Source organism: Ascaphus truei, chromosome 17, assembly GCF_040206685.1.
Source record: "Ascaphus truei isolate aAscTru1 chromosome 17, aAscTru1.hap1, whole genome shotgun sequence".
Lineage (NCBI taxonomy): Eukaryota > Metazoa > Chordata > Amphibia > Anura > Ascaphidae > Ascaphus > Ascaphus truei.
In genome coordinates, this window is record NC_134499.1 from 8,327,866 (window position 1) to 8,353,141 (window position 25,276).

A 25,276-nucleotide genomic window follows, 5' to 3' on the forward strand; every position below is an offset into this window, starting at 1 on the left:
ATGTATACGCAGAGCAGTGTCTGTATGTATACGCAGAGCAGTGTCTGTATGTATACGCAGAGCAGTGTCTGTATGTATACATAGAGCAGTGTCTGTATGTATACGCAGAGCAGTGTCTGTATGTATACGCAGAGCAGTGTCTGTATGTATACGCAGAGCAGTGTCTGTATGTATCTACGCAGAGCAGTGTCTGTATGTATACGCAGAGCAGTGTCTGTATGTATACGCAGAGCAGTGTCTGTATGTATACGCAGAGCAGGTGTCTGTATGTATACGCAGAGCAGTGTCTGTAGTATACGCAGAGCAGTGTCTGTATGTATACGCAGAGCAGTGTCTGTATGTATACTCAGAGCAGTGTCTGTATGTATACGCAGAGCAGTGTCTGTATGTATACGCAGAGCAGTGTCTGTATGTATACGCAGAGCAGTGTCTGTATGTATACGCAGAGCAGTGTCTGTATGTATACGCAGAGCAGTGTCTGTATGTATACGCAGAGCAGTGTCTGTATGTATACGCAGAGCAGTGTCTGTATGTATACGCAGAGCAGTGTCTGTATGTATACGCAGAGCAGTGTCTGTATGTATACGCAGAGCAGTGTCTGTATGTATACGCAGAGCAGTGTCTGTATGTATACGCAGAGCAGTGTCTGTATGTATACGCAGAGCAGTGTCTGTATGTATACGCAGAGCAGTGTCTGTATGTATACGCAGAGCAGTGTCTGTATGTATACGCAGAGCAGTGTCTGTATGTATACGCAGAGCAGTGTCTGTATGTATACGCAGAGCAGTGTCTGTATGTATACGCAGAGCAGTGTCTGTATGTATACGCAGAGCAGTGTCTGTATGTATACGCAGAGCAGTGTCTGTATGTATACCAGAGCAGTGTCTGTATGTATACGCAGAGCAGTGTCTGTATGTATACGCAGAGCAGTGTCTGTATGTATACGCAGAGCAGTGTCTGTATGTATACGCAGAGCAGTGTCTGTATGTATTCACAGAGCAGTGTCTGTATGTATACGCAGAGCAGTGTCTGTATGTATACGCAGAGCAGTGTCTGTATGTATACGCAGAGCAGTGCGTCTATACGCAGAGCAGTGTCTGTATGTATACGCAGAGCAGTGTCTGTATGTATACGCAGAGCAGTGTCTGTATGTATACGCAGAGCAGTGTCTGTATGTATACGCAGAGCAGTGTCTGTATGTATACGCAGAGCAGTGTCTGTATGTATACGCAGAGCAGTGTCTGTATGTATACGCAGAGCAGTGTCTGTATGTATACGCAGAGCAGTGTCTGTGTGTATACACAGAGCAGTGTCTATATGTATACGCAGAGCAGTGTCTGTATGTATACGCAGAGCAGTGTCTGTATGTATACGCAGAGCAGTGTCTGTATGTATACGCAGAGCAGTGTCTGTATGTATACGCAGAGCAGTGTCTGTATGTATACGCAGAGCAGTGTCTGTATGTATACGCAGAGCAGTGTCTGTATGTATACGCAGAGCATTGTCTGTATGTATACGCAGAGCAGTGTCTGTATGTATACGCAGAGCAGTGTCTGTATGTATACGCAGAGCAGTGTCTGTATGTATACGCAGAGCAGTGTCTGTATGTATACGCAGAGCAGTGTCTGTATGTATACGCAGAGCAGTGTCTGTATGTATACGCAGAGCAGTGTCTGTATGTATACGCAGAGCAGTGTCTGTATGTATTCGCAGAGCAGTGTCTGTATGTATACGCAGAGCAGTGTCTGTATGTATACGCAGAGCAGTGTCTGTATGTATACGCAGAGCAGTGTCTATATGTATACGCAGAGCAGTGTCTGTATGTATACGCAGAGCAGTGTCTGTATGTATACGCAGAGCAGTGTCTGTATGTATACGCAGAGCAGTGTCTGTATGTATACGCAGAGCAGTGTCTGTATGTATACGCAGAGCAGTGTCTGTATGTATACGCAGAGCAGTGTCTGTATGTATACGCAGAGCAGTGTCTGTATGTATACGCAGAGCAGTGTCTGTATGTATACGCAGAGCAGTGTTTGTATGTATACGCAGAGCAGTGTCTGTAAGTATACGCAGAGCAGTGTCTGTAAGTATACGCAGAGCAGTGTCTGTATGTATACGCAGAGCAGTGTCTGTATGTATACGCAGAGCAGTGTCTGTATGTATACGCAGAGCAGTGTCTGTATGTATACGCAGAGCAGTGTCTGTATGTATACGCAGAGCAGTGTCTGTATGTATACGCAGAGCAGTGTCTGTATGTATATGCAGAGCAGTGTCTGTATGTATACGCAGAGCAGTGTTTGTATGTATACGCAGAGCAGTGTCTGTATGTATACGCAGAGCAGTTTCTGTATGTATACGCAGAGCAGTGTCTGTATGTATACGCAGAGCAGTGTCTGTATGTATACGCAGAGCAGTGTTTGTATGTATACGCAGAGCAGTGTCTGTATGTATACGCAGAGCAGTGTCTGTATGTATACGCAGAGCAGTGTCTGTATGTATACGCAGAGCAGTGTCTGTATGTATACGCAGAGCAGTATATGTACAATACACGTGTGTGTGTGTGTGTGTGTGTGTGTGTGTGTGTGTGTGTGTGTGTGTGTGTGTGTGTGTATATATATATATTTATATACATACATACATACATACATAGCTATAGACAGATATAGCAGTGTGTCTGTGACCGCATCGCGTCCCTTTGGGGAAGTGCTGTCAGGTTTCGTGTTGGGTGAGATTATGTAACGCAGAGATGCTTGAGTCCGGGAATCAGACCTAGTTCCCCAAACGAACAACGTAATTACCAGCTGTCTGCGACCTGTACCCCAGCAGCAGGGAATCCAGCCACCCAGCGCACTCTGTGTATACCAACCCACAAATTAAGCTTGCACTGCGCCATTTTCCGCACCCATATATATATATATCTCACAATAGTACCGTGTGACGTAGATGGTTAGATAAGGAGTTATTTGGACACCTACAAATTGATGCTCAGTGGTGCAGAGTACGATCCACCCCATTATAACAAGTGCAATATATACCTTCTCTTAGTGACACCCACCAAATCACAGACTTTTATCATGCTATGTTTCCCACACAGCGCTGGCAGTGTACGCAGTGCTATACATAGTATCATTTCCCAGGCGCATTGACTCATTGCGCTGAAGAGCTTACTATCTGTTGTCGCTAAAGTGACCTTATAACCTAACGAGACGACACTGAAATCTGTGGAACCGTTGGCAGGCCCCGCGTGGCAGCGAAACGGTTAATGACCGCCTGCTTGTCAATCCCTTGCACCTCTGCTGACCTTGTTCTATTGCCCCCTCTTGTGTTACCCCCTTGGGCAGATAGCTGCTACATTGTGTCCTTCTCGCTCATCATTCTGAACACCAGCCTGCATAACCCCAGCATAAAGGAGAAGCCGGACCAGCAGCGTTTCCTGTCCATACACCGAGGGGTGCACCAAGGGGGGGACCTCCCTGCCGAGCTACTGACTGTGAGTCATGCCCAAACCACCTGACAGCTCTGGCCAATCAGAATACTCCGCTTTCAGCAACGTGCAAGGCAGCTTGCGGGAATGGAGTGCTCTGATTGGCTCAGGCCGTTGTCATGTGTACGTTGAACCCGCTTCCCCTCTTGGAATGTTCCATTCCCAGATTGGTCCCGAAGGGATCAAGAAAAAGACCCTCCAAAAGCATGCACTCTATGATAGTATAAAACTGATAAGGTAAGTATTAGGAATTACAATGGTTCCTATAGAGATATCAGGGTCTTAATAAAAGCAAAAAAAAATTAAAAAAATTATTACATCAATATATATGTGACAGTGGGAATTTATTCAAATAAAAACAATGATTTAAAATCCCCGTAGAGGAGGGGTAATATTGATCGTATTTAATGCCCAAAATGTATAGGCAGTTATTATATGTTTATTTTGCCTTAATGGTAAAGTTCAATATTACTGCGACATCAGTTTTACGACTGTATATATTTTTTTTGCAAAAAATATATATACTATACAGTGCCGTAAATTATTATTAATTTCGTTAGACTATATTGGAGACAATAGTGCTCCGCTGATGTCGCAGTAATATTGAACTTTACCATTAAGGCAAAATAAACATATAATAACTGCCTATACATTTTGGGCATTAAATACGATCATATTACCACTCCTCTACGGGGATTTTAAAACATTGTTTTTATTTGAATAAATTCCCACTGTCACATATATATTGATGTAATAATTTTTTTAATTTTTTTTGCTTTTATTAAGACCCTGATATCTCTATAGGAACCATTGTAATTCCTAATACTTACCTTATCAGTTTTATACTAGCATAGAGTGCATGCTTTTGGAGGGTCTTTTTCTTGGTCCCTTTGGACCAATCTGTGAAACCATACAGTACATTTTTCCTCTATTGCACCTTGATTTATTATTACTTAAAGTGATAGGTGAGCAGAATAGAATATACACGTCAATGTTCCATTCCCCACAGCGCAGGGGGAAGCTCAGCGCAGGGGGAAGCTCAGCGCAGGGGGAAGCTCAGCGCAGGGGAAGCTCAGCGCAGGGGGAAGCTCAGCGCAGGGGGAAGCTCAGCTCAGGGGGAAGCTCAGCGCAGGGGGAAGCTCAGCGCAGGGGGAAGCTCAGCTCGGGGGGAAGCTCAGCTCGGGGGGAAGCTCAGCTCAGGAGGAAGCTCAGCGCAGGGGAAGCTCAGCTCAGGGGGAAGCTCAGCGCAGGGGGAAGCTCAGCTCAGGGGGAAACTCAGCGCAGGGGGAAACTCAGCGCAGGGGGAAGCTCAGCTCAGGGGGAAGCTCAGCGCAGGGGGAAGCTCAGCGCAGGGGAAGCTCAGCTCAGGGGAAACTCAGCGCAGGGGGAAGCTCAGCTCAGGGGGAAGCTCAGCGCAGGGGGAAGCTCAGCTCAGGGGGAAGCTCAGCTCAGGGGGAAGCTCAGCGCAGGGGGAAGCTCAGCTCAGGGGGAAGCTCAGCGCAGGGGGAAGCTCAGCGCAGGGGGAAGCTCAGCGCAGGGGGAAGCTCAGGGGGAAACTCAGCGCAGGGGAAGCTCAGCGCAGGGGAAGCTCAGGGGGAAGCTCAGCGCAGGGGGAAGCTCAGCGCAGGGGGAAGCTCAGGGGGAAGCTCAGCGCAGGGGGAAGCTCAACGCAGGGGGAAGCTCAGGGGGAAGTTCAGCTCAGGGGGAAGCTCAGCTCAGGGGAAGCTCAGCTCAGGGGGAAGCTCAGCGCAGGGGGAAGCTCAGCGCAGGGGAAGCTCAGCGCAGGGGGAAGCTCAGCACAGGGGGAAGCTCAGCAAAAGGGGAAGCTCAGCGCAGGGGGAAGCTCAGCTCAGGGGGAAGCTCAGCGCAGGGGGAAGCTCAGCGCAGGGGGAAGCTCAGCGCAGGGGAAGCTCAGCGCAGGGGAAGCTCAGCGCAGGGGGAAGCTCAGCTCAGGGGGAAGCTCAGCGCAGGGGGAAGCTCAGCGCAGGGGGAAGCTCAGCGCAGGGGGAAGCTCAGCTCAGGGGGAAGCTCAGCTCAGGGGGAAGCTCAGCTCAGGGGAAGCTCAACGCAGGGGGAAGCTCAGGGGGAAGTTCAGCTCAGGGGGAAGCTCAGCTCAGGGGGAAGCTCAGCTCAGGGGAAGCTCAGCGCAGGGGGAAGCTCAGCTCAGGGGAAGCTCAGCGCAGGGGGAAGCTCAGCGCAGGGGGAAGCTCAGCGCAGGGGAAGCTCAGCTCAGGGGGAAGCTCAGCTCAGGGGGAAGCTCAGCTCAGGGGAAGCTCAGCGCAGGGGGAAGCTCAGCGCAGGGGGAAGCTCAACGCAGGGGGAAGCTCAGGGGGAAGTTCAGCTCAGGGGGAAGTTCAGCTCAGGGGAAGCTCAGCTCAGGGGGAAGCTCAGCTCAGGGGAAGCTCAGCGCAGGGGGAAGCTCAGCGCAGGGGGAAGCTCAGCACAGGGGGAAGCTCAGCAAAAGGGGAAGCTCAGCGCAGGGGGAAGCTCAGCTCAGGGGGAAGCTCAGCGCAGGGGAAGCTCAGCGCAGGGGGAAGCTCTGCGCAGGGGGAAGCTCAGCGCAGGGGGAAGCTCAGCTCAGGGGAAGCTCAGCGCAGGGGAAGCTCAGCTCAGGGGGAAGCTCAGCTCAGGGGGAAGCTCAGCTCAGGGGGAAGCTCAGCGCAGGGGGAAGCTCAGCGCAGGGGAAGCTCAGCGCAGGGGGAAGCTCAGCTCAGGGGGAAGCTCAGCTCAGGGGGAAGCTCAGCGCAGGGGGAAGCTCAGCGCAGGGGAAGCTCAGCGCAGAGGGAAGCTCAGCGCAGGGGGAAGCTCAGCTCAGGGGGAAGCTCAGCTCGGGGAAGCTCAGCGCAGGGGGAAGCTCAGCGCAGGGGGAAGCTCAGCGCAGGGGGAAGCTCAGCTCAAGGGGAAGCTCAGCGCAGGGGGAAGCTCAGCGCAGGGGGAAGCTCAGCGCAGGGGGAAGCTCAGCGCAGGGGGAAGCTCAGCTCAGGGGGAAGCTCAGCGCAGGGGGAAGCTCAGCTCAGGGGGAAGCTCAGCTCAGGTTTTAATGTCAATCACATAATCTCTTTGTTCGACTGAATACTATACTGTACACAAGATGATTAGGAACACAATATATGTGTATGTATATATATATATATATATATATATATATATATACAGTACATATATATATATATATATATATATATATATATATATATATATACATGTATATATATATATATATACATATATATATATATAGAGAGAGAGAGATACAGTGGTGTGAAAAAGAAAGTACACCCTCTTTGAATTCTATGGTTTTACATATCAGGACATAATAACAATCATCTGTTCCTTAGCCGGTCTTAAAATGAAGTAAATACAACCTCAGATGAACAACACATGACATATTACACCGTGTCATGATTTATTTAACAGAAAATAAAGGCAAAATGGAGAAGCCATGTGTGAAAAACTAAGTATAACTTATGATTCAATAGACGAGACCAAAGTGGAGATGTTTGGCCATAATGCACAGCGCCACGTTTGGCGAAAACCAAACACAGCATATCAGCACAAACACCTCATACCAACTGTCAAGCACGGTGGTGGAGGGGTGATGATTTGGGCTTGTTTTTGCAGCCACAGGACCTGGAACCTTGCAGTCATTGAGTCGACCATGAACTCCTCTCTATACCAAAGTATTCTAGAGTCAAATGTGAGGACATCTGTCCGACAGCTAAAGCTTGGCCGAAATTGGGTCATGCAACAGGACAATGATCCCAAGCACACCAGCAAATCTACAACAGAATGGCTGAAAATGAAAAGAATCAAGGTGTTGCAATGGCCCACTCAAAGTCCAGACCTCAACCTAATTGAAATGCTGTGGCTGGACCTTAAGAGAGCTGTGCATAAACAAATGCCCGCAAACCTCAATGAACTGAAGCAACGTTGTAAAGAAGAGTGGGCCAAAATTCCTCCACAACGATGTGAGAGACTGATAAAGTCATACAGAAAACGATTACTTCAAGTTATTGCTGCTAAAGGTGGTTCTACAAGCTATTGAATCATAAGTTATACTTAGTTTTTCACACATGGCTTCTTCATTTTGGCTTTTTTTTTTGCTTAAAAAATCATGACACTAACTCCTCCTCACTTTAATTAGTGAAGAAGCAGCGTAGTGAGCAGCGGAGCGGGCCTTGATGCTGCTCTAGACTTCCGGTGACGTCACTGTGGATGGCTGACTAGGAAGAGAGCTCCCGGCACCCTCCTATGAAATCCACAAGAACGAGCATACCCCCCAACAAAAAAACAACCAGAAAGTGTGCCAATCCCCCCCCCCCGACATTGAGGGAATGGATGCGAAACAAAAACGGGTTCAGAACCCCGTAACAAAGTTCTTCCAGCCCACGCAGAAACAGCCGGAGCCGAGCTCCGATATCCAAGATGGCGCCGAGGAGCCGGAGCACGCCGTGGGGTGCACACCACTAGTCCAATTTTAAATGGAACAACACGGGCTGAACAGGGACTTCTTCGAGTCCCTCTTCCTCAAGATGAGGAGGGGGTTCCAGGAGGACCTAGCGATGGCCCTGGACGGCTTAAGATCTGACCTGAGCTCCCTCACCAAAAGAACGGAGGACTTAGAGGCCAAAATGGACGGGGCCCTCACAGCTCAATCCAACACGGAGGACGAAATGGCCAGGCTTGGCCATGCAGTTAATGAACTAAAAGACGCCCTCGAGGACCAAGAAAACAGGGAGCGTAGGCAAAACCTACGCATCAGAAATATCCCTGAATCCGTGTCCCCTGATAACCTCCAGCTCTACCTCAGGAAAACTTTTCTACAGCTGTTCCCCGGACTTGTCAGAACATGACTTACAAATGGACCGGGCCCACAAGGCCCTAGGACCCAAGTCCCCAGACCCGAATCGGCACAGAGACGTCGTGATGAAACTGCACGCTTACTCCGCAAAGGAAAGAATAATGGCAGCCAGCAGAGGAGTGGCAGACCTCCGAGTAGAAGATTCCAGCATTCAAATCTTCAGCGACCTCTCCAGGGTCACTATTGCTAGGCGGAGGGAAATGAAACCCCTCACAACTACCCTGAGAGACCGGGGAATCAAATACAGATGGGGTTTCCCCTTCAAACTAGTGGTCCTCAGAAATGGCAGATATTACACTATATCTGACCCTGAAGATTCCCAAGACTTCCTAAAAGCCCTTGGTCTGCAACACCCAGCAAGAGGCCGACCGGGCCCCTCGAAGTCCCAACAAGACCGGACCACGCTGAGACCCCTCGCGCGTCGGAGCGCATAGCTAACCAAAGGCTCCACTGATGTCTCCCTATTCCTGTCCGCCCCTGCCGACGGAAGACGACCGACCAGCCGTTCAAGAACCCTCTTATCCGTCCAGCTAATTGGCTCCCTCGACTACCCGAGTAGTCCCCATATTTCCAGCTCTTGAACCCCCACGAACCCCAAAACATTAAACCGGCCAAATGCTTGTCCCTCCCCCCCCCCCTCAATGCTCACGACCCCACCAGCCTTCTTCATTTCTGCAAGAAAGATCCCCAACAAGTCCCCCGTCCCCCCCCTCCGTCCTCCCCCCTCACCACTCACCGTTGTTCCCTCGCCCTCTTGCTGATCGCTGCCCCCTGTGGTCCAGACCGGGCGACCAGGTCTGGGATCGAGCCGACGTGATGGGTCCCGAGCCTCTCAGAGAGGTGCAGAGAATTCCAGCGGCTCTACGTCCAGCCTCGGGAGAGCCAGTGCGCGGTCTCTCGCGGGGACAGATCCATTCTGCCTGAAATGATGCAGGAGAGATGAGTCCCCCCCCCCCCCGCAGTTAGATCAACTCGAATAACCCGCAAACCCCTGAAGAACGTTTCTGTGTGCAGAACCCCCCGTATCCCATGGACTGCACTAACAAACGACCGATACGAAGACGCGCAGAGGGCCGGTCGTATGTAAACACAGCCGCCACATTCCCATTTTTTTCTATTTTTTTTCTCTTAAAAACCGGTCCATAGGCTGCTGCCCCCCTCCCCCTCCCCTCCTCCCCTCCCCCTCTCTCCTCCTCCCCCCCTCTCCTCCCCCCCTCTCCTCCTCCCCCCCCTCTCCTCCTCCCCCTCTCACCTCCCCCCCCTCTCTCCTGCTCCTCCCTCTGCCTACCTCTTCATGCCCCCCCTGTGGTGATAACTGAGGGAACACCCCCCCCCCCCCACACCACCACGATACCATACACATTATTGGAAATGCTGTGCCTTAGAGTTTCCCGGTATGCTTAATCTCTTAGGTGGCCCCTCCCACTTTCCCATCATCACACATGTCCCCCCCCTCCCCCTATGCTGATTAAAAACCGTATCATTACGTACTCATCAAGAACCCTCAAACCTGTTTAACAAATGTTTAAAAGTGTTTAATATCTAATGTAAATATTCACAAATGCTCTCGCAATTGTATTTAACTGTTATGCATGTGGGTATATCTCCCCATCCTCCTCCTCCCCTTCCCCCTCCCCCCTCCTCCTCCCCCTCCTCCTCCCCCCTCCACATCCACGGACCCCCCACATGTTTAATGTAAAAGTTTTACTGTTAATTGGTTTAAGGTTGGTTATTTTTTCCAGTTTTTAAAGCCTTCCTTCACCCCCTACCTTACCCCCCATTCACACTCTCCTTCCCTCCCTTCCCCCCCTACCTTACCCCCCATTCACACTCTCCTTCCCTCCCTTCCCCACCTAACCCCCCACTTCCCACCACCATCTCCCATTACAAGGTTCAGGGATGTTCTTGATGTATTGATATGTCTCTATGCTTGCCAGTCTCCCCCTATATATCAAGAAAGGAGGGTGTCCGACCTCGGATTCCTGTCATGCACCATGTTTGGTGTCCCAGGAAGCTCTCCATGGGGTTTTTGATCCCCTTTTCTTTTTCACTACGGTGACCAATGAACCTTTTCATGGGCTCCCTGAAAGCCAGCACTCTCTTTCTTCCTCGTGTCTCCCCCCCACGCCTCCCCCCCATCACCCGCCCCCCCGATCACATTCTCACCTATCAGGCGCCTCCACCCCCCCAGGACCCAGCAGGTGTCTTACGACTTCCCCGATGTCCCTCTCACAGATGGCCCACAAACCCCCATCATGGGACACAAACGGGACCCAGAGTATATAGCTCTGGGAACAAAACATTTTCCTGATGTCTTCCATTAAAATGATCTCTCTCGATGTGAAAGGGCTTAACTCGGTTAAGAAAAGAAAACTAGCACTTCGAGAACTTAAAAAAAAACAAAGGAGACATTATATTAATTCAAGAAACTCACTTTAACTCCTCCGAGCCCCCAAATACGTTTAAGAACACCTTTCCCCAGGCTTTTTTCGCATCCTCCCCAAACAAGAAAAGAGGAGTGGCTATCCTGATCAAAAACAATGTCCCTTTCGCTCCAACAAAAATAACACGAGACCCAGATGGGAGATTCCTGGTCTTACAGGGCACCCTCTCGGGATCCCCTATCTCCCTCATCAACGTATTCGCCCCCAATGAGAATCAAGTTCCATTTCTCCAAAAGTTACTCGACTCATTAGACCAGGCTTCATAAGCCTCACTAGTCTTAGCCAGGGACTTCAATATGGTCCTCTCCCCAGACGAAGATAAATCCACCATACTGGCAACCCCCCATACTGCCCAAACTCAAAAAAAGACCAAAAAGTTCTGAGAAATTCTACAAAGTTTCTCCCTAGTGGATATATGGAGGGCCCAGCACCTGGGTCAGAGGGACTATACGTTCTTTTCAGCTCTTCGTCAGTCTTATTCGCGGATTGACTATTTTCTAGGCACCAATAATGTACTCCAGGCATCTTCCCAGTCCAACATAGGCCATCATCCACAAGGAAGGAAGGGACCCGCTACAATGCGGTAGCTACAGACCGATCTCCCTACTTAACACAGATCTTAAACTCTTCAGCAAGATCTTAGCAAACAGACTAAACCCGATTCTCCCCAGACTTATTCATATTGATCAAATGGGCTTTGTGTCAGGAAGACAGGCCTCTGACAACACCCGCAAAATTGTTGATATTATTGACCATGTGCATCTCAACACACTCCAAGCCATGATACTAAGCCTTGATGCCGAAAAGGCATTTGACCGAATCAAATGGTCCTTCCTCGACCAAACTATGCTTAAATTCGGTTTCGCAGCTCCTTTTCTAGAGGGAGTTCGCGCCCTCTACCAAAACCCCACAGCATATCTTAAACTTCCAGGCGGACAACTAAACCCTATCCCAATGGCAAAAAATGTAACCAGGCAAGGTTGCCCCTTGTCCCCACTACTATTCACAATCACAATCGAACCACTAGCGGCCCAAATCAGAGCCGAACCAAGTATAAAGGGTATTCCGATCGCAGACACGGAATATAAAATCTCCCTCTTTGCGGATGACGTAACCTTGACCCTCGCCGACCCACACATATCCCTTCCTAACCTTCAAAAATTACTAGATCAATTTAGCCAGGTTTCTGACTATAAGGTTAATATGGACAAATCGGAAGTGCTTAACCTTTCCCTTCCAGAACCTGTGTGGAGATTATTGCAGTCTAACTATAAATACAGATGGAACTCTTCCCACATAAAATATTTAGGAGTAAAGATAACCAATTCTTACAAATCACTTTACCAAACTAACTATCCCCCCCCCCCCCTATTTGACCAAATCAAAAAAGATTTGGACTCATGGAACAACCACCAAATCTCCTGGTTTGGTAGAATTGTTTCCTCTAAAATGAATATCCTCCCCTGATTACTATACTTTTTCCAAACCCTCCCAGTCACGATACCACTATCAGAATTAAAAAACATACAGTCCCACATATTCCAATTTATTTGGAAGCGACGTAAACCCAGGGTCCCGAGGTCGGTCATGCTATCCTCAAAGACGAGGGGGGGACTAGGCGCACCTGACGTTATCAGATATTATCAAGCAGCCCAACTACGCCAGGCGGTGGTCTGGAATAATCCCCCGGCTTCTAACTGCTGGTTGGCGATAGAATCTCATCACGCATCCCCCTCCCCCCTCCCTTTAATCCTATGGTCCCAAGCACACAAAGAAAAGCGATCCCAGAAATTCGAACTCGGGGCAATGAGATGCACATGGTCCATCTGGCTTAAAAACAAAGGGAAGTATGGCCTTTCATCATCCCCCTCTCAACTCACCCCCATCTTCGGAAACCCAGAATTCCCGCCTGGGTGCTCCCGCAATCAATTCGGTCAATTTCAGGACCTAAATATTAGAATGGTTGCAGATCTGCTGAAGAAAGAGGAAATTCTGTCCTTCCAAGAGCTCCAAGATAAGTATCACTCGCACGACCTCCACCTGTTTAAATTTTTACAAATCAGACATTTTCTTCGAGCTCTCTCCCAAAATTTTCCGCCCTGACCAAATTTGAATCCCTCTGCCTCAAAGGCGAGTACCAGAGAGGATTAATTTCCGAGATTTACAGGGGGATGGAGTCGACACTACGTCCCATTCCTACATGCAAAAGTGGGCTGCTGATCTTAACCTACAAATGGACATGGAGGACTGGGAGGATGTCTGGGAATCAGCTACCAAAACATCGATTTGCACCATAACAAAAGAAAAGATCTATAAAATCCTATTCCAGTGGTACCTAACACCGAGCAGACTGAGCCAGATCTTCCCCGGCACACCAGATCTGTGCTGCAGAGGATGTGGTCAAAGGGGAGACATGGCCCACATTTGGTGGTCATGTCCGGAGATCCAGAAGTTCTGGACCAGAGTTCAGAAACTTCTCCATGAAACCCTAGGACTGGAAGTCCCCTTGGACCCTCTGACATATGTGCTGGGAAAATCAATAGAAGACCTCCCCTCTCCACTATCCAGGTTGACCTCCTCTATCTTTACAGCCGCTAGGTGCTCAATCGCAGCAGCTTGGAAACAAATAAAAGCTCCCTCCAAAAGAACAGTTGTTAATAGAATAAATACGGTCATGAGCATGGAAAGGCTCACAGCCATGTTAAAGCAGAAGATGCCCCAATTTTACAAAATCTGGGAACCATGGCCTGGCGCCGGAGACCCACCTCTCCTACAGATCCTGGCCCTATATTGAGCCTCACCTGGATGGATGGGAACGGAGACGACCGAACTATCATCTTCCATCAGCCCCCCCCCCATCCCTCCCCCCCACCCATCTCTCTTTGTCTTTCCCATCTCTCCCCCTTCCTTTGTCTTCCCTTTAACCTACCTCTAAAAATAGAAAATGGTGTATTGGACTTGACTTGTACAACCCGCAGTCATGGGCCTATGACTTCACTGCTAATTCTACAGTGTTATTATTTTCTGTATTTCTGCTACAAGTCCCCAATAAAGGAAAAAGATTGTTAAAAAAATGTAAAAATCACGACACGGTGTAATATGTCATGTGTACACACACACACACACACACACACACACACACACACACACACACACACACACACACACACACACTAATATGTCACGTGTACACACACGCACGCACGCACGCACGCACACACACACACACACACACAGTAATATGTCATGTGTTGTTGTTCATCTGAGGTTGTATTTACCTAATTGTAAGACCTGCTAAGGAACAGATGATTGTTATTGTTCACACCACTGTATATGTGTGTACGTGTGTATACTGTTTCGCATGCTTAAGCGCATTGCAAAACAAACATCTCAAATCAGCCATTTTTAAACTCCATTTTGTTTCTTATGGTCAGCAACAGCTGAGAATGTTTTGAACTCGCTTCACCCGGGGCCCCCCACAGGGGCTCTAGTAATCACATTGCATCCTCACGCAGGGCAGCCCGGCCCCCATGAGCTCACAATCTAAAGCTGCTGACACTGGGATTAGAACCACTTGCAAGGACAGCGTTCTTACCACTAGGCTCCTCCCCTCAGCTCATCTGTGTTACTCTTACCCATCCCCCTCCCCCCCCCACTCCCCCACCCCCATGGCAGGAAATGTACGAGAACATCAAGAAGGAGCCGTTCCAGAGCCCCGAGGAGGAGGGCGCGTGGGAGCTCACGCACGCCTTCCACAAGCCGCAACGGGAGGGCTGGCTGCTCAAACTGGGTGAGCCACGGCCTGACCTCTCACACCCAGCCCCCACTGCGCACACTTTCTGCAGCTAATAGTGCCAGAAGAGGGGGGAGGGGTGGGGGGCAGCGCACCGACAGATGACACCCCTCTCTCATCATCTCTCCCCTCACCTCTCTCTCGCTCTCTCTCTCCTCACCTCTCTCTCGCTCTCTCTCCTCACCTCTCTCTCATCATCTCTCGCTCTTTCTCCTCACCTCTCTCATGCTCTCTCCTCACCTCTCTCTCATCATCTCTCGCTCTTTCTCCTCACCTCTCTCTCGCTCTCTCTCCTCACCTCTCTCTCCTCACCTCTCTCTCATCATCTCTCGCTCTTTCTCCTCACCTCTCTCACGCTCTCTCCTCACCTCTCTCTCCTCACCTCTCTCTCATCATCTCTCGCTCTTTCTCCTCACTTCTCTCGCGCTCTCTCCTCACCTCTCTCTCCTCATCCCTCTCTCATCATCTCTCGCTCTCTCCTCACCTCTCTCTCGCTCGCTCACCTCTCTCTCATCATCTCTCTCGCTCTTTCTCCTCACCTCTCTCATGCTCTCTCCTCACCTCTCTCTCATCATCTCTCGCTCTTTCTCCTCACCTCTCTCATGCTCTCTCCTCACCTCTCTCTCCTCATCCCTCTCTCATCATCTCTCGCTCTTTCTCCTCACCTCTCTCACGCTCTCTCCTCACCTCTCTCTCCTCACCTCTCTCTCATCATCTCTCGCTCTTTCTCCTCACCTCTCTCACGCTCTCTCCTCACCTCTCTCTCCTCACCTCTCTCTCATCATCTCTCGCTCTTTCTGCTCACCTCTCACGCTCTCTCCTCACCTCTCTCTCCTCATCCCTCTCTCATCATCTCTCGCTCTTTCTCCTCACCTCTCTCTCGCTCTTTCTCCTCACCTCTCTCATGCTCTCTCCTCACCTCTCTCTCATCATCTCTCGCTCTTTCTCCTCACCTCTCTCACGCTCTCTCCTCACCTCTCTCTGCTCATCCCTCTCTCACCTCATCTCTCTCTCGCTTTCTCTCCTCACCTCTCTCTCATCATCTCTCTCGCTCATCCTCCTCACCTCTCTTACGCTCTCTCTCTCACCTCTCTCTGCTCATCCCTCTCTCACCTCATCTCTGTCTCGCTCTCTCTCCTCACCTCTCTCTCATCATCTCTCTCGCTCTTCCTCCTCACCTCTCTTATGCTCTCTCTCTCACCTCTCTCTCCTCATCCCTCTCTCTCACCTCACCTCATATCTCTCTCGCTCTCTCTCCTCACATCTCTCTCCTCACCTCTCTCTCATCATCTCTCTCGCTCTTTCTCCTCACCTCTCTCACGCTCTCTCCTCATCTCTCACTCTCTCTTCTCATCTCTCTCTCGCTCTCTCTCCTCGCGTCTTTCTTGCGCTCTCTCTTCACCTCTCTCCTCACCTCTCTCTCTCCATCCTCACCTCTCCTCATATCTCTCCTTACCTCTCTCTCCATCCTCACTTCTCCCTCATGCTCTCCCTTTCCCTTTCACGGACTAAAGGACCTCAATATCTGCAGCTTGGAGGGGAGAAGAGCGAGGGGGCATATTATCTAACACATTACTTTTAAATACAGTACATTCCGGGGTAGCAACAAAGTACAAGAGGGAAGCACGTTTCAGAGAGAGAGAAGTGCTGGCGTCATGCTCTAGGAGACTTGTGAGGAAGTCATTCTTCACGGAAATGCAGTGAATTCCTTGAACAGCCTCCCAGCTGAGGTTTCAGAGGCTATACATTAAGAGAACTCAAAAATGCAGGGGATAGGCACAAAACTATTCTAAATATGATATCTCTGTCACGCTAACCGCTCCTTCCTCTGTGCCACGCTAGCTGCTCCTTCCTCTGTGCCACACTAGCTGCTCCTTCCTCTGTGCCACGCTAGCTGCTCCTTCCTCTGTGCCACGCTAGCTGCTCCTTCCTCTGTGCCACGCTAGCTGCTCCTTCCTCTGTGCCACGCTAGCTGCTCCTTCCTCTGTGCCACGCTAGCTGCTCCTTCCTCTGTGCCACGCTAGCTGCTCCTTCCTCTGTGCCACGCTAGCTGCTCCTTCCTCTGTGCCACGCTAGCTGCTCCTTCCTCTGTGCCACACTAGCTGCTCCTTCCTCTGTGCCACGCTATCTGCTCCTTATTCTGTGCCACGCTAGCTGCTCCTTCCTCTGTGCCACACTAACTGCTCCTTCCTCTGTGCCACGCTAGCTGCTCCTTCCTCTGTGCCATGCTAGCTGCTCCTTCCTCTGTGCCACGCTAGCTGCTCCTTCCTCTGTGCCACGCTAGCTGCTCCTTCCTCTGTGCCACACTAGCTGCTCCTTCCTCTGTGCCACGCTAGCTGCTCCTTCCTCTGTGCCACGCTAGCTGCTCCTTCCTCTGTGCCACGCTAGCTGCTCCTTCCTCTCTGTCACGCTAGCTGCTCCTTCCTCTGTGCCACGCTAGCTGCTCCTTCCTCTGTGCCATGCTAGCTGCTCCTTCCTATCTGCCACACTCTGTCCTTTCCGTGCTGGAGTGGTCTTCATATCCCTGGGCCTCGCCAATGGGAGAGAGGATTTGTGCGCGGTGCTCAGTTTAGTATTCACAGTTTCAGTAGCATGTAGATCAGGGTTGTGGCAGGAGAATGGCAGGTCACGGGAGTTATGGGATTTGGAGTGACTGTGTCCCACGTTTTCCCCCCTCCTCTTCCCCTTCACAGGTGGCCGTGTCAAGACATGGAAAAAGCGATGGTTCATTCTCAAGGACAACTGTCTGTATTACTTCGAATGTACCACGGTGAGAGGGGGGAGCTGCTGAGAGAAGAATGTACCACTGGGAAAGGCATTCAGGGTATCACGGATAGGGGGAAAGGCACTAACACCAATGTATCTCTCATTCCCACAAGGATAAAGAGCCCCTTGGAATTATCCCCCTGGAAAACCTATCCATTCAGATAGTGGAAGATCCCAAGAAGCCGGTAGGTATAAATAGTAGAGGAGACAGTGGACATTTCTTACTGGTGGCAGAGTCACTATGCAAAGAGTATAGTACAAGGAGTATAATTTCCACTTTTCTCCTCCCCCTTTCCTTACATATTGCTCTGTCTCCACTCTTCTACCCTTCTATCCCAACCTCTCTACTCTTTCTCCACTCCTTCCTCTCACCTCTTTTTTCTTCTCATATGCTCATAATTGTATCCTCCATCTTATGCTGTTTTCCTCTTTTGTCTCTCTTTCTTCCGTCTCACACTCTCCCCCTCTGTACTCCCTCTCACACTCTCCCCCTCTGTACTCCCTCTCACACTCTCCCCCTCTGTACTCCCTCTCACATTCTCCCCCTTCTGTACTCCCTCTCACATTCTCCCCCTTCTGTACTCCCTCTCACACTCTCCCCCTTCTGTACTCCCTCTCACACTCTCCCCCTTCTGTACTCCCTCTCACATTCTCCCCCTTCTGTACTTCCTCTCACATTCTCCCCCTTCTGTACTCCCTCTCACACTCTCCCCCTTCTGTACTCCCTCTCACACTCTCCCCCTTCTGTACCCCCTTTCACACTCTCCCCTTCTGTACCCCCTTTCACACTCTCCCCTTCTGTACCCCCTTTCACACTCTCCCCTTCTGTACCCCCTCTCACACGCTCCCCTTCTGTACTCCCTCTCACACTCCCCCCCCTTCTGTACTCCCTCTCACACACTCCCCTTCTGTACTCCCTCTCACACTCTCCCCCTTCTGTACTCCCTCTCACACTCTCCCCCTTCTGTACTCCCTCTCACACTCCCCCCCCTTCTGTACTCCCCCTCACACCCCCCCCCTTCTGTACCCTCTCACACTGTCCCCCTTCTGTACTCCCTCTCACACTCTCCCCTTCTGTACTCCCTCTCACACTCTCACCTTCTGTACTCCCCCTCACACTCTCCCCCTTCTGTACTCCCTCTCACACTCTCCCCCTTCTGTACTCCCCCTCATACTCTCCCCCTTCTGTACTCCCTCTCACACTCTCCCCCTTCTGTACTCCCCCTCACACTCTCCCCCTTCTGTACTCCCCCTCACACTCTCCCCCTTCTGTATTCCCTCTCACACTCCCCCCCTTCTGTACTCCCTCTCACACTCTCCCCTTCTGTACTCCCCCTCACACTCTCCCCCTTCTGTACTCCCTCTCACACTCTCCCCCTTCTGTACTCCCCCCATTCTGTACTCCCCCTTCTGTACTCCCTCTCACACTCTCCCCCTTCTGTACTCCCTCTCACACTCTCCCCCTTCTGTACTCCCCCTCACACTCTCCCCCTTCTGTACTCCCTCTCACACTCTCCCCCTTCTGTACTCCCTCTCACACTCTCCCCCTTCTGTACTCCCCTCTCACACTCTCCCCCTTCTGTACTCCCTCTCACACTCTCTCCCTTCTGTACTCCCCCTCACTCTCCCCATTCTGTACTCCCCCTCACACTCTCCCCCTTCTGTACTCCCCCTCACACTCTCCCCCTTCTGTACTCCCCCTCATACTCTCCCCCTTCTGTACTCCCTCTCACACTCTCCCCCTTCTGTACTCCCCCTCACACTCTCCCCCTTCTGTACTCCCCCTCACACTCTCCCCCTTCTGTATTCCCTCTCACACTCCCCCCCTTCTGTACTCCCTCTCACACTCTCCCCTTCTGTACTCCCCCTCACACTCTCCCCCTTCTGTACTCCCTCTCACACTCTCCCCCTTCTGTGCTCCCCCCCTTCTGTACTCCCCCTCACACTCTCCCCCTTCTGTACTCCCTCTCACACTCTCCCCCTTCTGTACTCCCTCTCACACTCTCCCCCTTCTGTACTCCCTCTCACACTCTCCCCCTTCTGTACTCCCCCTCACACTCTCCCCCTTCTGTACTCCCTCTCACACTCTCCCCCTTCTGTACTCCCTCTCACACTCTCCCCCTTCTGTACTCCCCTCTCACACTCTCCCCCTTCTGTACTCCCTCTCACACTCTCTCCCTTCTGTACTCCCCCACTCTCCCCATTCTGTACTCCCCCTCACACTCTCCCCCTTCTGTACTCCCCTTCACACTCTCCCCCTTCTGTACTCCCTCTCACACTCCCCCCCTTCTGTACCTCCTTTCACACGCTCCCCCTTCTGTACTCCCTCTTACTCTCCCCCTTCTGTACTCCCTCTCACACTCCCCCCCTTCTGTACCCCCTTTCACACTCTCCCCCTTCTGTACTCCCTCTTACTCTCCTCCTTCTGTACTCCCTCTCACACTCTCCCCCTTCTGTACTCCCTCTCACACTCTTTTCTCCTCACCTCCATCCACCCTCTCCCCCCTTTCATTTTTTTCCTCCTCTCTCTCATCCCCACTCCTTTTCTCTCTCCCCCTCCTCCCCCCCCCCCGCCCCCCAGCATTGCTTTTCCCTGCATGCGGAAGGACAGACTATCAAAGCCTGTAAGAGTCACGGGGACGGACGGATGGTGCAGGGGAACCACCAGTCGTATCGTCTGTCTGCTTCAAGCCACGAAGAGAGAGAGTCCTGGGTGCAGAGCGTCAGGTGAGGGACTTTCACCACCAACCACCCACACGTGGTCCGTGTGTACACAGAGCGTGTACACGAGTTGTGCAGGGCTCTGTACACACTATGAAGACACTCTCGTGTTGCGCCCATCAGGGGTGTTACAATGTGCGATGAATAATCACCTCCCCGGGACGGATACGGCTGCTACGATGTTGTATACAACCACGCTCTATATCTCAACTCTTCCACTGTCTCTCTTGCCTTTTATGGTGATCTCTGTGCACTCCATTTTGTTTCTCTCTCTGGCGGTCTCTCCCTTTTAGCGGATCATTCGTTCAACTGATAGTGCCGATCAGGGCAGTATCGCCCAGAAATTCCCATTTAAGTCAATAGGAGTTTCCATGCGATAGTGCTCCGATCGGCACTATTGCAGGTTAATAAATAATGCAATGCATAAATCATGCCTCGCTCAGACAGGCCGCGTTGCGAGGTGCGCGAGCTTACGTGAGCACGCACGATCGTCACTCTGAGGCTAGTGGGTGACAGTTGTCACACTACAAACTGCTTGTGGCGCAAACTACAGCGCTAACGCTGCCACATTTTGCTGCCACAACCCAAATTGAAATTTGGGGCTGCAGTCGCGTCATGCCCCCACCCCCACCACGCCCCCAAGCGCCGGCGGAGGCGCGGACGTCGCAGCCAGTCTGAGCTCGGCCTGACTCTCTCCCTCACAGGCTCTATCTTTCGTGCTGTCGCAGGCTGTCTCTTATGCTGCCTTTCTCTCTCAGGCTGTTTCGCTCCCTGTGTTTAAGCTGTCTCTCTTTCAGGCCATCTCTCCCTCAGGCTGTCTCTCCCTCAGGCTGTCTCTCTTTCAGGCCATCTCTCCCTCAGGCTGTCTCTCTTTCAGGCCATCTCTCCCTCAGGCTGTCTCTCTTTCAGGCCATCTTTCAGGCTGTCTCTCCCTCAGGCTGTCTCTCTTTCAGGCCATCTCTCCCTCAGGCTGTCTCTATCCCTCTCTGTCAGACTTTTTTTTTTTAAACAAAATTTGTATTGGGTTTTCAAGCAGAAGTATACAGGAGGTAAAACATTCCAGAGTGAGTGATAGTGGAGAGAGGGTGGGGAGCGGGTACATAAAAAAAGGGAGAGTTAGGGAAGGGAGGGGGGAGGAGGTGAGACATCATCATGGGGAGTCAGCAATTCTTAATACTTCAAACAGTTTTGAGATGGAGTGGTGGGAATGGATAACATGTGGGAGCTTATTTGACTAGGATGAAAAAGCCGGACTGAGACCTTAAATAGATACTAATAGGACATAATACGTTTTCTGTGGATGGACGACGGGGGGAAACAACTAGACTTTCTACGGGAGAAGAGGCGGGATAGATGATCTCGGGGGTTATAGGTTCAGAGAGTCCTGGTCCAGACTTTCTGGAAATGTTGGTATGTATCATTAAGGAAGCTCGTCAGCTTTTCCATCATACAAATAAACCACAGCTTGTTTCTAATAGACACAATTGGTGGGAGTTTGTCCTGCTTCCATGGACTCACAATGGCGCATCTTGTTCGCCGTGGAGATATGAGTAATTAGCTTGTTTGTAGCCCTGGTGTGTTCCTGGAGTGGTTTGTTTAAAAGAAACAACCAAGGGTCCATGGGAATCTCTGAACCCAGTATCTGCTGGATCCAGGATTTCACCTGTCTCCAAAGATCATACACCCTTGGGCAGGACCACCACATATGTAGGAGGGTGGCAACTTCACCACAGCCTTTAGGGCATAGGGTGGGCATCTTGGGACATATTTAGCTATGTTGTCGGGATGTTGTACCAGAGAGTCATAACTTTCTATGCATTCTCCCGGATAGTTGAGCAGATGGAGCTTTTAGCCACAGATTCAAAAATGTCCTCCCAGTCACCCGCTTCCAGCTCCTCCCACAGGTCGTTCTCCCACTTTTTCACAGAATGAAGCTTGGCTTGGGATTCTGCAGCTGGAAGGGAGAACTGACCATATCACTTCCAGATTAACCTCTGGTTTGAGTCTGCACCTAGACAGAGCTTCTTAAAGAGAGAAACTGGTGTAGTGGGCATGATTTTGGCATAGAAGGCCCTAATCTTGAGATAACGAAAGATCTCACCCGACGGGATTCCTTTATCCTTTACCAGTTCGTCACAGGGGACAGTCTTAAGATTGTGGCTGATATCAAAGAGTCTGATAACGTTTGCTTGTCTCCAGTTTGCGAACATTTGTTTGGAGCATCCTGGGGAAAAATCCTTCTTCCCAAAAATGGCGGTCATTAGAGAGTTTGGGCTACTCAGCTTGTATTTAAACTTAGACTGTCCCACATTCGGAGAGAGTCTCTGTCAGACTTTTATCTCTCTGACTGTCTCTTTCTCTCTCCGGCTGTTTCACTCCCTGTGTTTCAAGATGTCTCTCTTTCTCTGTTTCAGGCCGTCTCTCCATCAGGCTGTCTCTTTCTCTCTCTGTCAGACTCTTATCTCCCTCCGGCTGTCTCTCTCTCCGGTTGTCTCTCTCTCTCTGGCTGTCTCTCTCTCAGACTCTCTCCGATTCTCTCTATTTCTCAGACTCTCTGTCTCAGGCTCTCTCGCAGGCTGTCTCTCTCTCAGGCTGTCTCAGTCTCAAGACTCTAATCTGTCTCAGGCTGTCTCTCAGGTTGTCTCTTTCTCTCTCTATCAGACTTTTATCTCTCTCAGGCTGTCTCTCTATCAGACTCTTATCTCTCTCAGGCTGTCTCTCTCACAGGCTGTCTCTCTCAGGCTGTCCCTTTCTCTCTCTGTCAGATTCTTATGTCTCTCTCGCTCAGCCCGTCTCTCTCGCTCAGCCCGTCTCTCTCTCTCAGCCCGTCTCTCTCTCTCAGCCCGTCTCTCTCGCTCAGCCCATCTCTCTCGCTCAGCCCATCTCTCTCGCTCAGCTCGTCTCTCTCGCTCAGCCCTTCTCTTTCCCTCCTTCAGATCCAGCATTTCTCGGGACCCGTTCTATGATCTGGTCTCCACCTGCAAGAAGAAAACAGCCAAAAAGTGTCACTGAGGGAAGAGAAGCAGTGTCCTAATGTCCAGTGTCCCAATGTATAGTGTCCCAATGTCCAGGATGTGACATCTGTGCACAGCAGGACCGGGGGCCCAGGAGGGACACTCCTATTAATGAATGACACTCACTCCAAGAGACCAACTCTAAATTAGGAAGACACTTCAAATGAGACTGCCTTCCAATAGGTGACACTCACTCCAAATGAGACTGCCTTTCAATAGGTGACACTCACTCCAAATGAGACTGCCTTCCAATGAATGACACTCATTTTAAAGGAGACTGCCTTCCAATGGGTGACAAGCCGTCCAAATAAAACTGCCTTCCAATTGGTGACACTCACTCTAATGGGTGACACTCGCTGCACAAGATAGAGACTGCTTTCCAATAGGTGACACTCACTCCAAACGAGACTGCCTTCCGATAGATGACACTCACTCCAAATAAGATTGGCTTCCAATGGATAACACTTACTCCAAATGAGACTGCGTTCCAATGGGTGACACGCCCTCCAAATGAGACTGCCTTCCAATTGTTGACATACACTCTAATGGGTGAGACTCCCTGCACAAGATAGAGACTGCTTTCCAATAGGTGACACTCACTCCATCTGACACTTTGCCAAAGTCAAATCCTTATGTCCCCATTTTCATGCTACAGGTTGTGACGTCCGTCTGTACAGGAAGTTGTATTAGCACATACAGGAAATGATGTCACAATATACACTGGAAATGTCAATCTATAAAGGAAATGACAGTATCAATAGACCTGCAATTAGTTGTGTGTATTATAATGAGTGTCTAAACAGGAAAAGACCCTCGGATAAGCACTCAACCTCTACTAAATTTAAATAATATTTTAATAGTTTATTAGAGATGAAATCAAAAAAATTCAAACCTAATACTAAGCGCTTGGAGATGTACAGCTGCTTTGCGAGGGTTCAAGTGTGAGTGCCCACTAAATCCCATTAGATCAGATATAGCCCTGTAAGGTACATATAGTAGCAAAAACGGCACATACTCTCACACTATGAGTATATATGTGCTGCTGGTTAGTAGAGCCTAATATATACAGTAGTTTCCCATACAGTCTAGGATGTTTACTGAAACTAATGGCTCATAGTGTGCATTGATCTATGATATTATCAGTGATAATATGACCTCGGCTAATCGATATAGGCCTTAGAACTTAAAAAATATGATAATGAATCAAAAAACACCTAAATATATTATTGGTGCAATGTGTTTTATATTACAGTGATATCTTAATATATAAATTCCAAAGTTGTGGGGTTGAAACGACATCTGGCCAATCAGATTGGGTTGAAACGACATGTGGTGAATCTGATTGGTCCAGCCTCTTGCCAATCAGATTGGTGGCTCTATGATGTCACCCAACTGCCGCCTCACCAAACTGCCACACACACGCACACCACCTCCCGCCCAAACCGCCGCCTCACACCCCTGCGCCTCCAGTCTCCCCTCCACACAGCACCACACACACCGCCTCCCCTCCCTCACCCCGGTGCCTCCCGCTGCAACCGGCCGGGACCAAGCGGCGGAACTGATGGCCGGGAGGGGGCAGCCCACCCCCCCTTACCCGTACCACACCAGCCCCCCTCACCCGTACCACAACACCCCCCCTCACCCATACCACCCCACTCACCCAGACCACACCACCTCCCTCACCCGTAGGGTGCGGCGCCGCACGGAACTGCGGAGGGGGGGCGGGGCCTGCGCCCGAGAAAGGCGCTGCACGGGACTGCGGGGGGGGGGGGGCCTGCGCCCGAGAAGGGCGCCGCACGGGACTGAGACGTGTGTGTGTGTGTGTCTCAGTGTGTGTGTGTGTGTGTGTAATACTGTGTGTGTGTGACACTGTGTCCCCCCCCCCCTCCTGTCCACTGTACCCCCCTCCTGTCCACTGTCCCCCCCCTCCTGTCCACTGTCCCCCCCCCTCCTGTCCACTACCCCCCCTCCTGTCCACTGTCCCCCCCCTCCTGTCCACTGTCCCCCCCCTCCTGTCCACTGTCCCCCCTCCTGTCCACTGTCCTCCCCTCCTGTCCACTGTCCCCCCCTCCTGTCCACTGTTCCCCCCCTCCTGTCCACTGTCCCCCCCTGCTGTCCACTGTCCCCCCCTCCTGTCCACTGCCGTCCCCCCTGCTGTCCACTTCACCCCCCCCCTGTCCACTGCTGTCCCCC

General features: G+C 50.8%; 2 protein-coding genes across 2 annotated transcripts in view; both read left to right on the forward strand.

Moving 5' to 3' along the window:
* KCTD17 (potassium channel tetramerization domain containing 17) overlaps window positions 1-3,202 on the forward strand; it is an 11,117-nt gene extending 7,915 nt beyond the window's left edge. The window contains exon 4 of the mRNA XM_075575054.1: window positions 3,187-3,202. Within this exon, the coding sequence (XP_075431169.1) occupies window positions 3,187-3,202 (16 nt within the window). The remainder of the gene's footprint in view (window positions 1-3,186) is intronic.
* Window positions 3,203-3,262: 60 nt separating this feature from the next.
* LOC142468446 (cytohesin-3-like) lies at window positions 3,263-24,790 on the forward strand. Its single transcript, XM_075575055.1, has 6 exons — window positions 3,263-3,490; window positions 14,465-14,579; window positions 17,276-17,352; window positions 17,462-17,533; window positions 19,930-20,075; window positions 23,006-24,790. The coding sequence occupies exons 1-6, from the start codon at window positions 3,263-3,265 to the stop codon at window positions 23,079-23,081; spliced, it is 714 nt and encodes a 237-aa protein (XP_075431170.1). The 3' UTR covers window positions 23,082-24,790.
* The last annotated feature ends 486 nt before the right edge of the window (window positions 24,791-25,276 follow it).